Source organism: Oryx dammah, unplaced genomic scaffold, assembly GCF_014754425.2.
Source record: "Oryx dammah isolate SB20612 unplaced genomic scaffold, SCBI_Odam_1.1 HiC_scaffold_5, whole genome shotgun sequence".
Taxonomy (NCBI): domain Eukaryota; kingdom Metazoa; phylum Chordata; class Mammalia; order Artiodactyla; family Bovidae; genus Oryx; species Oryx dammah.
Window position 1 is genome coordinate 83,390,664 of NW_024070189.1, and position 13,593 is coordinate 83,404,256.

Consider the following 13,593-nt stretch of genomic DNA (forward strand, 5'->3'; position numbering starts at 1 on the left):
GGCAGAAGTTAACAAAGGACAGGGCCTCCAAGAGCTCATCCATCTTACTCTGTGTATTCTTTTCCCCATTCCTTCCTTGAAAAGAGTGGTCAGCTATGTCCAATGTCGTCACAAAGAACAAGAAAGATTAATGCTAAAGAAAAGCACCAATACAGTATACTAACACATATATATGGAATTTAGAAAGATGGCAATGATGACCCTGTATGCAGGACAGCAAAAAAGACACAGATGTGTATAATGGACTTTTGGACTCAGTGGGAGAGGGAGAGGGTGAGATGACTTGGGAGAATGGTATTGAAACATGTATAACATCATGTAAGAATCGAATTGCCAGTCTATGTACGATGCAGGATATGGCACGCTTGGGGCTGGTACGCGGGGATGACCCAGAGAGATGTTGTGGGGAGGGAGGTGGGAGGGGGGTTCAGGTTTGGGAATGCATGTACACCCGTGGTGGATTCATGCCAATGTATGGCAAAACCAATACAGAATTGTAAAGTAAAATAAAAAATAAATTAATTTTAAAAAAATTAAAAAAAAAAAAGAATTTTTTTTTTTTTTTTTTTGGTTTAGGCAATTAAAAGCTACAAATGACCTTGTGAAATCAGGTCCTGTAAGAACATGATTCAGATGCCTGCTGGGTGAGTAGCAAAGGGAAGGGGAGGAAGTGGGGAATAGTGGAGGTGGGCTTATCTGAAGCTTAGCAACCATGGCTGGAAGGTAAGCTCCTAGGGTTCTTACTAGGAAGCCTCCTAGACTTGTGCAGTACACAACCTGAAGAAACTCGAGCAGGGAAGTAGTACCTATAGTTTTTATTCTGAGCACACTTTAACACAGAATATATCTGATTCACAATGAATGAACTTAATTGTTCTTGAATAGCGTCAAAGAAAAATTTACCTATAAGAAGGAAGAAAAGATTTTTTAAACCACTAATCTAGTGATGAAAATGAAAAGAAAATCATGTTTCTATTTTGAAAATTATACCAAGAATCAATTCAATTTGATTTTGAGAATTAGGTAGAGTCAGAAAGAAACAATGATAATTAATAATAGTACAGCCTTGCGTTGACATAAAGCTTGGCAGCTCATGAACTTTTCCTCATATTCATTGCCTACTTCTTTATGGAAAAGTGCAGTATAAGAAATTTAGAAAAGACCTGTAACCTAAAGAACATTAAAAGTGAGATGAAATTAGAAGGTAGGAAAAGTTCTTAAAATAGATTTCTAACAATACTAACTCAGGGTATCATGTGGTAGAAAGACTGAACGGACATTCAGGAATAACCCTGGGATCAGAGAAGCATTGTGTATATAACCTATGAAATCATCCTATTTCACCAAATTTCATGTTAGTCTGAAACATGAAACATCTCTGTGTAGCCTTATATGTTCCTGTTTAAAGCTGGACTAGAAAGCAGAAATTTGGGGAGGAATTCAAACAACTATAAAGATTATCAAAAACAAAAGGACTGGAACCTCCTATGAAATGTTCAAAGAGATAAACTTTTTGTAAGTCCTTCTTCACTGTTTCAGCTCATGACGACTGTCATAATGTAACTGCAGGGAGAAGGGCTGATACTGATCATTCCCATGATAATTATCTTAGAAATATCCAAACTTGGCCTGAAGATCTTTGTAGCAGCAGATCTCCATCAAATGTTCTTTGGCTTACCTAGTTCAGCTTCCTTTGTGGAAGAGCATTCTAACAGAAGCTTGCAGTGGTTAGTGACCACAGAGGGGATAGAAGAGAAAACTGCGCTGACTCACTGAGACGAAGCAAGCAATGGAGGAGTTAGTGTAAACAGAGGTTGTCAGAGGGGGCTTTGGAGTCTACTCCTCTGGAGAGTTTTAAAAATAGGCCAGGCACTCATCTCCCTGGGATGGGCTCAGGCTGCATAGTAGCTAGAGGACAGCCACAGCCCTCTCGTGTTCCCTGCTACCTCTACTGTCTATAGATGACAACAATATCTGAGGGGCCTCTGGGCAGGGAACTGGTGGTAACCTGGCTCATTTCTAACTAGAGTCCTTTTTTTACCCCATGGAATGATAAGTATATAAGTGAGGGTGGGGTCAGATTGTTCCCTGAACCACACTCTGTGAGCATTACCGAGCAGGGTGCTCCGTCCACCAGCACGGTCGGCTGAAAAGCATGGATACCAGTTAGTATTGAATGACAGTGCTCTGTTGGATTTTATTTGTTCCATTGTTTTGTGTGTCTGTGTGTCTTTGTGTATGTGTGTGTGAGAGAGAAAATATATAGTAAGTTACACTAATTGGAAAGGAAATTCGGTTAAAAAGTCTGGAAAACATCCGGAGAAAATACCATCATGTCCTTGTGAAGCATTTGATTCTGATGTTGGACTCTAACCCTTAGCATTTGAATTTCCTTGGATCTGAGGCTTATCCAGGATTGTTGCCTCTTGCTAGCAGGTAGAGGGTTTCCTCTTACAGAATGAGCTCCATTCTAGTCCCCTAGAGCTACTGGGTCATGGCCAGCTTCTCAGGAGAGCCGAAGAGACAGCAGAGCTGACAGGTGCAGGGAGAGTTAGCTTTAAATACCTTGCACCCCATTATTTGGTGGGTGGGTGTTGTTGTTAATTGTTCTTCCATTTCAACAAAGAAAGTGGTGAGTTACGAAAAATCAAGGATGTTCCATCTTAAGGATTAGGCTGAATGCTTTCAAGAGAAGCACTTTTTTTTTTTAAAGATGAATTTTATCCTATAATATTTTTCCAATTTATTTAGGTACTTTGTCTAAGGAAAATAGTATAAGTGTTACGCCATGCAACTAGAATCTTTAGAATTAGTACAACTTTTTCTCAGTGAAGGTCTATCTTTATTCACCAAGTGAGTCAGATGGCCTGTGTGGGGGTGGGGTACCTGTCAAAGTCACAGTCATGCAGGCTGCCCAGAGGGGAACGGACCTGGCAACCACCACCTAGTAAATTTACAAACAGGTGGTGAAATTAGGATTTTCTTCTTTTGTACTTGTTCTTTCCTCAATGCCTCCTATAATCGTTGCTTTTCTAAAAGGTCAACTTTGTGTTTTTTTTTTTTTTTTAGGAAAAGGAGTCTTTCTTTCATCTCCTAAATGCTAAGTTGGTGCCCTTCCCTAGAAGTCTTTCCATTAAATAAATTGGCCTGAAGGTCATAAACCATGATCGATATGGAGGCTGGTTGCTGCCAGGTGCTAATTGACATCCCCAAAGAGGCATAGTGTCAACAATCAATAGAGAAGAGCAGGACCCTGGTAGATTCACGGCTTTCATTTTTGAAAAGGTATGGGAATGCCCTGTGATGTTCCCCCCGCCGCCGTACTCCTTTTGAATGTTAATGCTTTCTTGAAGATGATTTCAGACACACTGCTAGGATACTGCCTCTACTCACTGAAGCAGAATTCTCTGAAGAGTTGCTGAGGCAGAACCGAAATCATGGCTCGCCTCAGAGAAGCAGCTGTATTGGCCGCTAATGATGCCTCACACAGAAAGACGATGCTCCTTTAACTCGGGGTTTTAATGGGAAGTTTCTAAGCCTGAAACAACAGCTTTAGCTCTGGGGTGTGCCATCAGCTGCTTGCAGCTACCACTGCCTACTGCTTTCTCACAGCCTGGTTGGGAAGAATGGAAACTAAGGAGGCTTGTAACTACCTGTAACTGTTCCACCAGGAAATGGATCAAGTGTTTGTTCAGCCAGCTCCAGGTATTTGACCAAAATCTGTGTCTATGGTGGGCTAATTAAATGCTTTCCTCTAACTTTAAATATATGCATGAGCCATGATCGCATGGATGCCTTTTGGATCCAAGTTCTGAATTTAGATCTAGCTGTCAGATAAAGTCTAATTAAATAGTTGCTAGGTAAAGTTAATGCAAGGGGGTGAAATGTAATGATGCCTGTATTTTTAAAGCATGCTTAAGTTTATAATGCTATAGATACTGGATAAGAGAACAGTAAAACAGGCTTTTTTCTTTGCTACGCTGCAGTAAATTATTCTTGAAAGCTCTTTGCCCATTACATTTTCTATTCACCTAAAACATCCAACCTTCCAAAATGTAACAGGGATATTCTAATTTGGTTACAAAGGATCATGACCCAAACAACTCATAATGATAGTGCTGACTGTCCCTGTTGTCCCTGGGCAGTGTGCAGCCCTAGCCTTTTGAGGTATCAGCAAGCACTCTTTTTCACTAGGAAACACACAAGGAAAGAGAAGGAAAACTGAGTTGAACAGTAAGGTTATTGTTTGGACTTTAAAGTTCCAGTTTGCTCCTGGTGCCTTTTGACACCCCCGTTTACTGACTGGGCACTCACAGGCTATTTTTCTAATGTTCTCAGCAAGGCTGCAGTCTTGCCCTGCAGTCCCTTTAAAACTCGTAAAGCAGATGTTAGGAGGAAGATGAAAATAGGGAGGAAGTAAAGCTGAGGTCAGGGCTCAGGCTGAAGATAAAGGTCCCCTGCTGACCAGCATGGTGAACTGGCTACAACAGGGTTCACTCCCCAATCCAAGCAGTAGTTGTGTCTGCAGGCTGACTTTGCAGAGATGAGCAGAGGAAGCCGACCTCGTGTGCAGCAGTGAGGTCTAGCAACAGTTCTGAAACTGCCTGTTGACATTTGTAGCTGACCACATTCGCTTGTCTTTAAAATTGTTGTCTATGGGCTTTCTACTAGCCATGCATCTAATTTTCGATTGTATAAATTAATATTTACTCCTAACCATCCTGTGAATTTGGAATCATCAGGGCTGTTGTATCAGAATAGGAGCGGTGTTGAAAAAGAGGAACATGGAAGTTGCCATGCATTTATGTGAGCCAGAAAAATGGGGAGAGGGTGGTTAAAATGCCTGAAGTACTTAGAGTCCGGAAATCTCTACCTCAAGATCTTGGCCGGCCACCAAAAGGGCCATGTATTCTTTGAATTTATAGGAAACATTTTGCATCTTTGCATGTCTATCCTGGAATGCAAGTTGTTCTTCACTGGATTCATACACAAAATTTCTACGAGAAATGAGGTAGCTTTGGTGGGGGGCTCACAGTTGTGGGGGGAGATGTGTAACAGGGTTGACTGGGATGTTTACACGTCAGCGGTGGGTGGCTGGGATGGACGATGTACCTCCAGACGCTCCAGCTATACAGACAGCAATGCAGTTGAGGCTTCCTTAAGCTCAAAAAAGTAGAGAGTGATTCTATTCTGCCTCACTTTCAGGGTATATTATTTCTTCCATTTTTACAAGACATGTTCACATTTCAACAGCCAAGCTTCAGCACTATTACAGGATAATGCAGCACTTTGAGGAAGTTTGTTCCTGTCAGTTGTTGCAAATTCAGTCCTGCCTACCTAGCCAACTCCCTCCCTATTTCATAGTCTACAGATTGGTCTCACTAGGCTGCTAGATAAATATAAACAAGGTACACAGGACGTCTTTGTGGGACAAGGTGTCCTGTCGATAACATGTGAGTGTAAACTGGACAAGCCTGTGAGTGTTCTTGCTCGATGGTTGAACTGGTTTTACATCGGCTTCTGAAAACACATCAAGTCACATAACTAGGTTTGTGGCCTACAAGGTTTAAAAATTAGGTACAGCAATTATATGGTTTCGGAGTACTTAAAATAGAGACTGCATTGTTTCACAGCACCCTGCAGGGCATTAGCAGTTGAAGGATGATGACCTTCTACTCATTCCCCTTTGAAGGGGGCTACTCTTGAGTTTTTTGATTTGGGGTGGTTTATTTAACAATCTCCATTCCTGCATGGGAAATGAGCAATAAATCTCATTTTGCACAACAATGAGATAAAGAGAAAACACTCCTTCCTTATCACCTAGTTTTTGAACAGCTCACGATGTGCCAGGCAGGACGATACACACACTGCATCTACTGCAGGTGTTATTGCAACCCATCATGAGAGGGATGACCACAAAAGTGAGACGGTGAAATTGAATGCCTGTGTGTGGTTTCCCAGGATAAGGGGCCAAATGCAATGAATGAATTCTGTGGCTGTCCCTTGAAAAGTCAGAAATATACCATTACTTTAAGACAGTTCTCTCCAGACAAAATATTTTTTCTTACTGTGAAATTGTATAATGAGATGAACAGCCCAAAGTTTCCAAGCTTGAGAAGGATGTGTTGACATTGATAGTTCCCATGTAAGACAATACGATTCAGGATATTTTAAATGGCTACCCTTCCGCATCAAAAAGCAATCTAGGTAAGAAAGATTGACCCCTTAAACAGAAGGGAGAGTGCTTAATTCAAGCTGATTTCTATATTTCAGACCCTACCCATCAGCAGTGAGGCCAAAAAAAATGTAAAAAAACCAAACAACTGCTTCTTAAATCATGAGCTCTGTGACTATTAAAATGTCATTGTGACTCAGACTATTTGTGATTCTCTGAAACAAGATCTATTTCAACCACAATGGTCTAACATCCCAATTAGAGTGGATGACATGGTCTTTTTTTCACCCCTTCTCTGTACCACCCAGCACCTCCAAGCTTGAATTCAGTTCCCTGAACTCTAAGGGGCCAGAGGTTTGTTTCAACCTCTATTTAGAGAGGCAATGATCCCAAAGCAGCAAGGAATTCCTCAAGGAGCCTGTTGTTTAAAAAGGGGACGGTGAGGAGCACAGTGGAGACACATCCTGTAATAGGTGCTGCTGCAGAGTGCAGGTGATCTGTTCCCAGGGACAGAGCGCAGGAAGCGTGGGTGCCTTGGGTGAAGGGAGGACCGAGGACCTGCTGGGGAGGAGGACTTTGGTGTGGACCGGGGGGAGGGAGAGAAAGCCGCAGGTGGGAAGAAGGCGAGGAGGAGAGCATCTGGCGGACAGCATCATGACTCAAAGCTCAGAGGTGGGAAACCTGGAGGAGTTCAAAGGATACCAGGTGTGAGGTGGAGCTGCTGAACGGCCAGAGCTGGGACTCTCTCCCTAGGTGACTGCAGATCAATTACATGTAAGTTTGTTCTTGCCCACTGGTCATTTTGCTCAAAACCAAATGTGATTTGATCTTTGTTCCTTTCTGAACTTACTTTGAAAATATAGTAATACCTCAGAAAAATTCCACTGACAGATTGCCATCTAACTTGTGGTCCAGAAAACAGGCGTATTAGGTCCACAAGAGGGTTAAGGGGTTGGTGAGGGGTCTTGGATATTGGGGTACAAGGGTTTTCTGAGGGGAGGAATGGTAAGTTTGAGCTTAGAAAGATGAATCATGACGCAGTATAGAGAAAGAATGGGGTAAGAAAGAGAGGGTTTCTCTGCAAACGGACTAGAGTGAGTGGCTGACAGTGAGAATGACTATGGGTGAGATGGACTCCTCACACGGGGCTTTGTGACTAATTCAGGGTGTTTGCACTTTGTGAACTTAGAGTCCAAGGAGCTTAGTTTGAGAAAAGGGATGTATTACATGACTTTTGAAAATGGCAGCTTTCAATTAAGGTTTCCTTGGTCCATGTTAAAATTAGACTTTATTTCCACATACGAATGGACCAAGCGAAGGGGAAGACAGGTGTCCTGCGTGATAGGGAAAGCCAGTCAGGATTAAAATACTGCTGTGAGTGACTCTCGTCCTTCTTAAAATAACTGCCTTTTGTTGTTATTAATGCTGATAATGGTTGCGTCAAAATCTTTCGAAATAATTTACTTGCCCACATTCCATTATTCATCTGAAAGGAACATTTCATTGTTTAGGTAAAAGCAATTGTGATCATTCCCTAAGAATCATTTCTACCAAAACAGGACACTTTACTCTTAGGCACTTACAAAATTTGGATGTCTTTGAATATTCTTGTACTGTGGTGGCCAAGTGATTACATTTATTTCTATTTCTGCATCTTACACTGATGCTCCCTTTAGCTTAAACATGCTGTTGAGCTTTCCAAATTTGTAAATTATTGATTAGTTGATTGCAGGTTTAAAATCAAGCAGGCTCTTCTAGGGATTTCAAGCAGTTCCAGGCAAAACTGGGAAATAGTTGGCATTTCTTTCTGAATCTCTGGATCTCCATCTCCCTTCATAACCATCTCCTCTTCTCATCTCTGCCCACTCTCCCTCATCCTTCCCCAGGACTCTCCCTCTGGACCATCAACTCATAGCCCCCACGTCTGGTTCCCACAAGTCCCTCTAGCAGCCCCTTGCTCCCAGCAGGATCTTCCTTCAATTTCCTTTCTATCTGCCTCTTTTCTCCCTCCTCCAAACAGGAACAGTATTCAAAGACAAATCCCCGCTAATGTGTTAATGTTTCATTTTCCCTGGTAAACTACTGCACTTTAATAGAGACCTGTGATGATTTGACCAAATGAAGTGATCTTAATAGGAACTTGGGCATCATAGTATGCTGGGAGGGGAGAGGCTTACAATCTGTAAAGATCTATAGAGTTCTCAAAATGCTTTCATCTCTCTTGTCTCCTCAGTTTGGTATATCTAAAAGGGGTTGATGGTGAAAGGCTCAGAGAACAAGAATATATATATTTATTATTTTAGCAGGCTTCTCAAAACCCGCTAAAATATCAGGTTGCAAAGAGGGTTGCAAAGACGTTGCAAAGATCAGGTTGCAAAGAGGGTTAACTGTATCCTTAGATCTGCCTTTTAATCAGCATAGCATGGTAAAATTGCAAATTAAACCTGAGTGTTAAGACATTCTAATAGTTGGCTTCCCTGTGAAGAAGTGAGGCCCCAGGCTCATGTATAGAGAGATGTTGCTGATAATCTGAATTGAGATGACTAGGTTGTTTACTTGGGCTTCTTGTAAAGGTTGCCCATCACTGCATCCCCCAAATGAATGGTGTACCAGTTCTAAAACCTGAGTTATGGAATAAGCCTAGGAATTATAGGATGCTTAGCTAAGACAAAAGGACTTGATACTTTGCCTCGTACAAAGGACAAGGCTGGAGAAGACTGGTCCAGGGTGTCATGATGGTGCTCATCATGATGGTAAAGTGAAGACCAGGGGTGGGAAGGGAGGGACGGAAAAAGTATTGCTACATTAGTCAGACAGCTCATGGCTAAAGGTGTCATTAACACAGTTTCTAAAGGTTCTATATCCACTTCTCCACTGTTGTCATTGAACTTCACAGATCTAGCAAACTTTGTGTTGTAAATTTACACAGTTAATGGTCCTCTTTTTTCTTCTATTTCCCTTTCGGATTATGTAATGTTTTCATTAAAAAAAAAAAATCCTAAAAATGCAGACCTGTCTTGGCTGTGTTAAAGAACAGACAAAGAAAGTGGCTCTGGCTTCACTTGGGCCAGAGGGAAAATGGACATAGTAAAATGGATTTTAGTAAGCCAGTGGGAAGGCCAGGATCAGTAGGACATGGAAAGACAAGAGGCAACATAGTGTGTCTCCGTGGTAAAGAACTCTCCTGCCAATGCAGGAGATGCAAGAGATGAGGGTTCAGTCCCTGGATTGGGAAGATACTCTGGAGGAGGAAATGGCAACCTACTCTAGTATTCTTGCCTGAAAAATCCCATGAACAGAGGAGCCTGGCAAGCTACGGTCCGCGGGGTCGCAAGAGTCAGACAGAACTGAGCACAGCACAGCTTAGACATCTATTCCTCTATCACCACGAGGCCTTCTTTTGACCCAGGTTTTAGGGAATTTTTTGTTTGGTATGATTAAGTCCAGTTTGGGTATTTGGTTGGGTATGGATGTCCTTAGAAGCACCAGGGAGAGCTGGCTTGGCTACCTTTCCTGTCCCCTCTTCAGTTCCTATTAAGATTAGCACCCAGGACTGGTAGGGTGCTTAAAAACAAGCAGACCAAGCCCAACCCATGAGTATCCTCTATACGCCTGAGGAGATGTTTTTAAAAAACAGTCAAATTTTATTCCAATCATATTTTAAAATAAAAATGAATCATAAATGAATCTACTGCAACTATTCCAACCTTTAAAAAATTCAGAGTCAAGGAGCTGCAAAATATTATTTCCCCTAAACTGGTAACTCCTTCCTCCCAGATACCAGTGGTAATTCCTTTATAAACGATTTTTAAACTGTGATTTTATAAACTTTGAAGTGTCAACATATATGCATATGTTCACTAATTCTATACCTCAAGACAATGATTATAAGTTAACTGAAGAAATACTATGTTAATCCTTTAGGTCATAATTCTATTTTTATTTGGTTGCTTATTTTCATTGAGCATAATTTCTTTTGAATTCGTGGTAATTTCCATAGATGACTGTGTAATTTTTTTACAGACAGATTCATAAATATGTCCTATGATTTACCCATATAGTAATGTCTGATGTAAGTACTTTTCTTTATCAAATTTGATTTAAATAGGTTTAGTTCAATATATGAAGCTTTCACTGGCCTCGATGCCTACTTCAATATGCCTTTAAAGACAAACAGTAGTATCCATACACCTTAGTTTTTCTACTAGCAAAATAGAAATAGTGATAACATTTGTTTCTTTGTCTTCCTCTCACCAAATGGTCTTTTTTTTTTTTTTTTATCACCAAATGGTCTTAAACAAACAGTAGGAAGCTGCTGTAAGGCTTTTAAAAAATGCAATCAATTTCTTTTCCCTAGCTCGGTTCTCTAGGTCCTTTCCAGGATCAAGTATTGAACCATGTTTTTGTCTTTTGATGAAAAGAGAAAAAGCAGCAGGCATTTGATGGTTGGGAGTCTGAGACCCCCTCCCTTCTCCCTTGGCCTAGGTGAAGTGAGAGAGAGCAGAGGAGAAGCATGGTAGCTTCCTTAGTCCTATCTTCAGTGAAGCAACACTTTGTTTCCTTTGCTTTTCATCTTTGTATGCTTTTCAAAGGTTTTCCCTGACATTCATCCTCATGATAGCACCGTGAGATAGCATGTAGCCATTTCTACTTCTCATCTTTCCAACTTAGTGACCTCTTCAAGGTTCCACACACAGTACCATGGAGGCTAGAGACTGGGGACCCAAACCCAGTGCTCCTTGAGAGAGTTTCTATATTAAGCACCTTTTCCAGCCTGGCTCAGACAATGAAGAATCAGCCTGCAATGCAGGACACCCAGGTTTGATCCCTGGGTCGGGAAGATCCCCTGGAGAAGGGGATGGAAACCCACTCCAATATTCTTGCCTGGAGAATCCCATGGACAGAGGATCCTGGTGGGCTTGCAGTCCATGAGGTCGCTGAGAGTCGGACACAACTGAGCACCTTCACTTTCACTTTTCACTTTCACGCATTGGAGAAGGAAATGGCAACCCACTCCAGTGTTCTTGCCTGGAGAATCCCAGGGACAGTGGAGCCTGGTGGGCTGCCATCTATGGGGTCGCACAGAGTCGGACACGACTGAAGCGACTTAGCAGCAACAGCAGAGTGGCTAACACTTTTCCAGCCTCAGTTTCCTCATACTACAGAGATCCCTGCTTTCATGGAGCCTGTGATAGAGTGGCTATCTTCTGTTGTGTTTAGCTAAAGTCCTGGCACACAGCTGGTATCCAGTCAATGGTCTCATTATAAGAATGATGTGAGAGTATTATTATTGGAGGGAATCTGGAAGAGACTTGGCAGGGAGGCTTGGTTTGGATGTCAAGTTGGCAACACATCTGAGGTCAACATTACCTTGTACATTTCTCATCTTCTGTATTCTGGTTGCCCTCCCTGCCCATCCCTCCTGGCCCCAGGTGGCTACCCTGAGAATAGTCTGGTAATTTCATGCAAGAGTAACATATTCTTCCCCATAGTTATATGTAATTAAGCATCCCTGTTGAAAAAGCTTAGCGATTGCTTCTTCTCTCTGAAAAATAGGATGGTGAGCCTAGAAATAAAGTTGCCTTTTGATGTTTACTCCCTCTCCTTCCCTTCCTTTCTCTCTGAAGGCTCTCCAAGGTGCAGCCACCATGATCTCAGCAGGCTGATGATGGAAGAGAAAGAAGCCGGGAAACCCTGTGCTCCAGCATCCCTGGACAATGGATGGAGGACAGCCAGTCCCTTCTCCTCTGTTGCCCCTTGGGAACGTGTCATCAGATTCTAGCATGTCTCTGGAGCAGAAAACCACATTTGTTTTTGTGATTTTGTTGTTTATTTTCTTGGGCATCCTCATCGTCAGGTGCTTCCGGATTCTTTTGGACCCATATCGGAGCATGCCAACCTCGACCTGGGCTGACGGACTTGAAGGCCTGGAGAAAGGGCAGTTTGACCATGCCCTTGCTTAGCAGGAGGGCAGCAGGAGTCCATCCTGAGGAAGAGAAGTGCTTCATGTCTCAGTGAGAGGTTTTCTTTAGTCACCGTTCTCAGCAACTCAAAGTCTTCACCCTATCTGGTTCTAGAACCACAATCCATTTATTCAGTAAACATTTGAGGACATTGGAAATGGAGGTTTCTATTACCAACCCAAAATAGGAAAGTTTCAGTTTCGACATTTACTCAATGAATGAATATTCTTGAATGTGTGTGATGATGAAGCCAAGAGTACCAATAGTGACTTTGCCTAAAATGAAGCCCTACTGGACCTGGGGGACCTGACTAGGTCACCAGGAAAAAAAGACCTGGTTTGAATCTGAAGGCAGAGCCAGAACAGACTTCCTTGCTCTAATTTTGTCCCCCAGCTTGTTTTATTTTCATGGGAATCTGGGTCCTGGGCAGAGAATGAGGAGGATGCTGCTGAGTGGACAGACCCACAGCAGGTACTTGTTGTCTCCTAAAGCTAAGAGCAATGGGAGGCAATTGGGAATGCTTAGAAGAAGTGATTGATCCCTGGGAAATATGAGTGAGGATGATGGTATTTTACTTTTCAAATAAAATGAATTCAAAGGCTCGTGGAGGTTTGCAAACTATTTACTAGGCCAAGTGCATTCTATGTATTCATATTAATAACATGAGTAGAGGTAGTGATACATAATCTGAATTTACTTTCTTTGCACAATTGATTGAAATAATAGGTGGCTATTTCAAGTTGTGCTTTTTTCTTTTTTTTTTTTTTTTCAATAAAAAGCTAACTGTTTGGAGGAGAAGACTTTTATAGTCTTAAGAAGAATGTATGCTTATGACTGATACAGAAACCAAATAAAACTTTTCAAGAAACAGAAATGTCTCCTCTCTCTTATTTCAGCGCTCTGGAGGCAGTGTGTTATATCAACTGCTGAGGACTAATTGTTCTGAGAAAGAGAAAAAGACCAAAGACCATAAAAGGTCATCTAATTCATCCCTCTCCCATTTCAGGAAGGGCTTCCACAGATTGACACATGGGACCTATTCTAAGCACTGTTTAAGCCTCCCAAAAAGAGAGATATGAAAACCTCTTATTTCAACTCCATACAGATAGGAAAAACTTTCATCTAAACTAAACTCCTTAAGGCTGCATTTAAAGTCTATGTCTTCTAATTTTCTCCTCGATTAGCCTTAATTAAAAAAAAAAAAGTTTAAAAAAGGAACTATGCCTAAAAAGGCAGCCCTTAGTAAAACTTCTCCCTTGTCTTATTCTTTCTTTTGTAACATTTTGGAGATTCTTCTGCTCAGCTTTCCCTTGTCCCCCATATTCCCTTTTGATTTATTTTCATTTAAAAAATAATAGCTCTATTAAAATGTAATTTACATACCACAAAATTTAGCCTTCTAAAGTAAACAATTCACTGGTCTTTAATATATTCACAAAATTATGTGACCATCAT

The 13,593-nt window shown here is 41.6% G+C and overlaps 1 protein-coding gene across 1 annotated transcript; it reads left to right on the forward strand.

Annotated features, from left to right (window-relative positions):
* The first annotated feature begins 11,805 nt into the window (after positions 1 to 11,805).
* On the forward strand, positions 11,806 to 13,008 carry CTXN3 (cortexin 3). Its single transcript, XM_040241757.1, has one exon. It carries the CDS (start codon positions 11,893 to 11,895, stop codon positions 12,136 to 12,138), a length of 246 nt encoding a protein of 81 aa, XP_040097691.1. The 5' UTR covers positions 11,806 to 11,892; the 3' UTR covers positions 12,139 to 13,008.
* The last annotated feature ends 585 nt before the right edge of the window (positions 13,009 to 13,593 follow it).

Excerpts from the sequence above, each read along its gene's own strand:
- CTXN3 (XM_040241757.1), top strand. The coding sequence starts at position 11,893 with ATGGATGGAGGACAGCCAGTCCCTTCTCCTCTGTTGCCCCTTGGGAAC.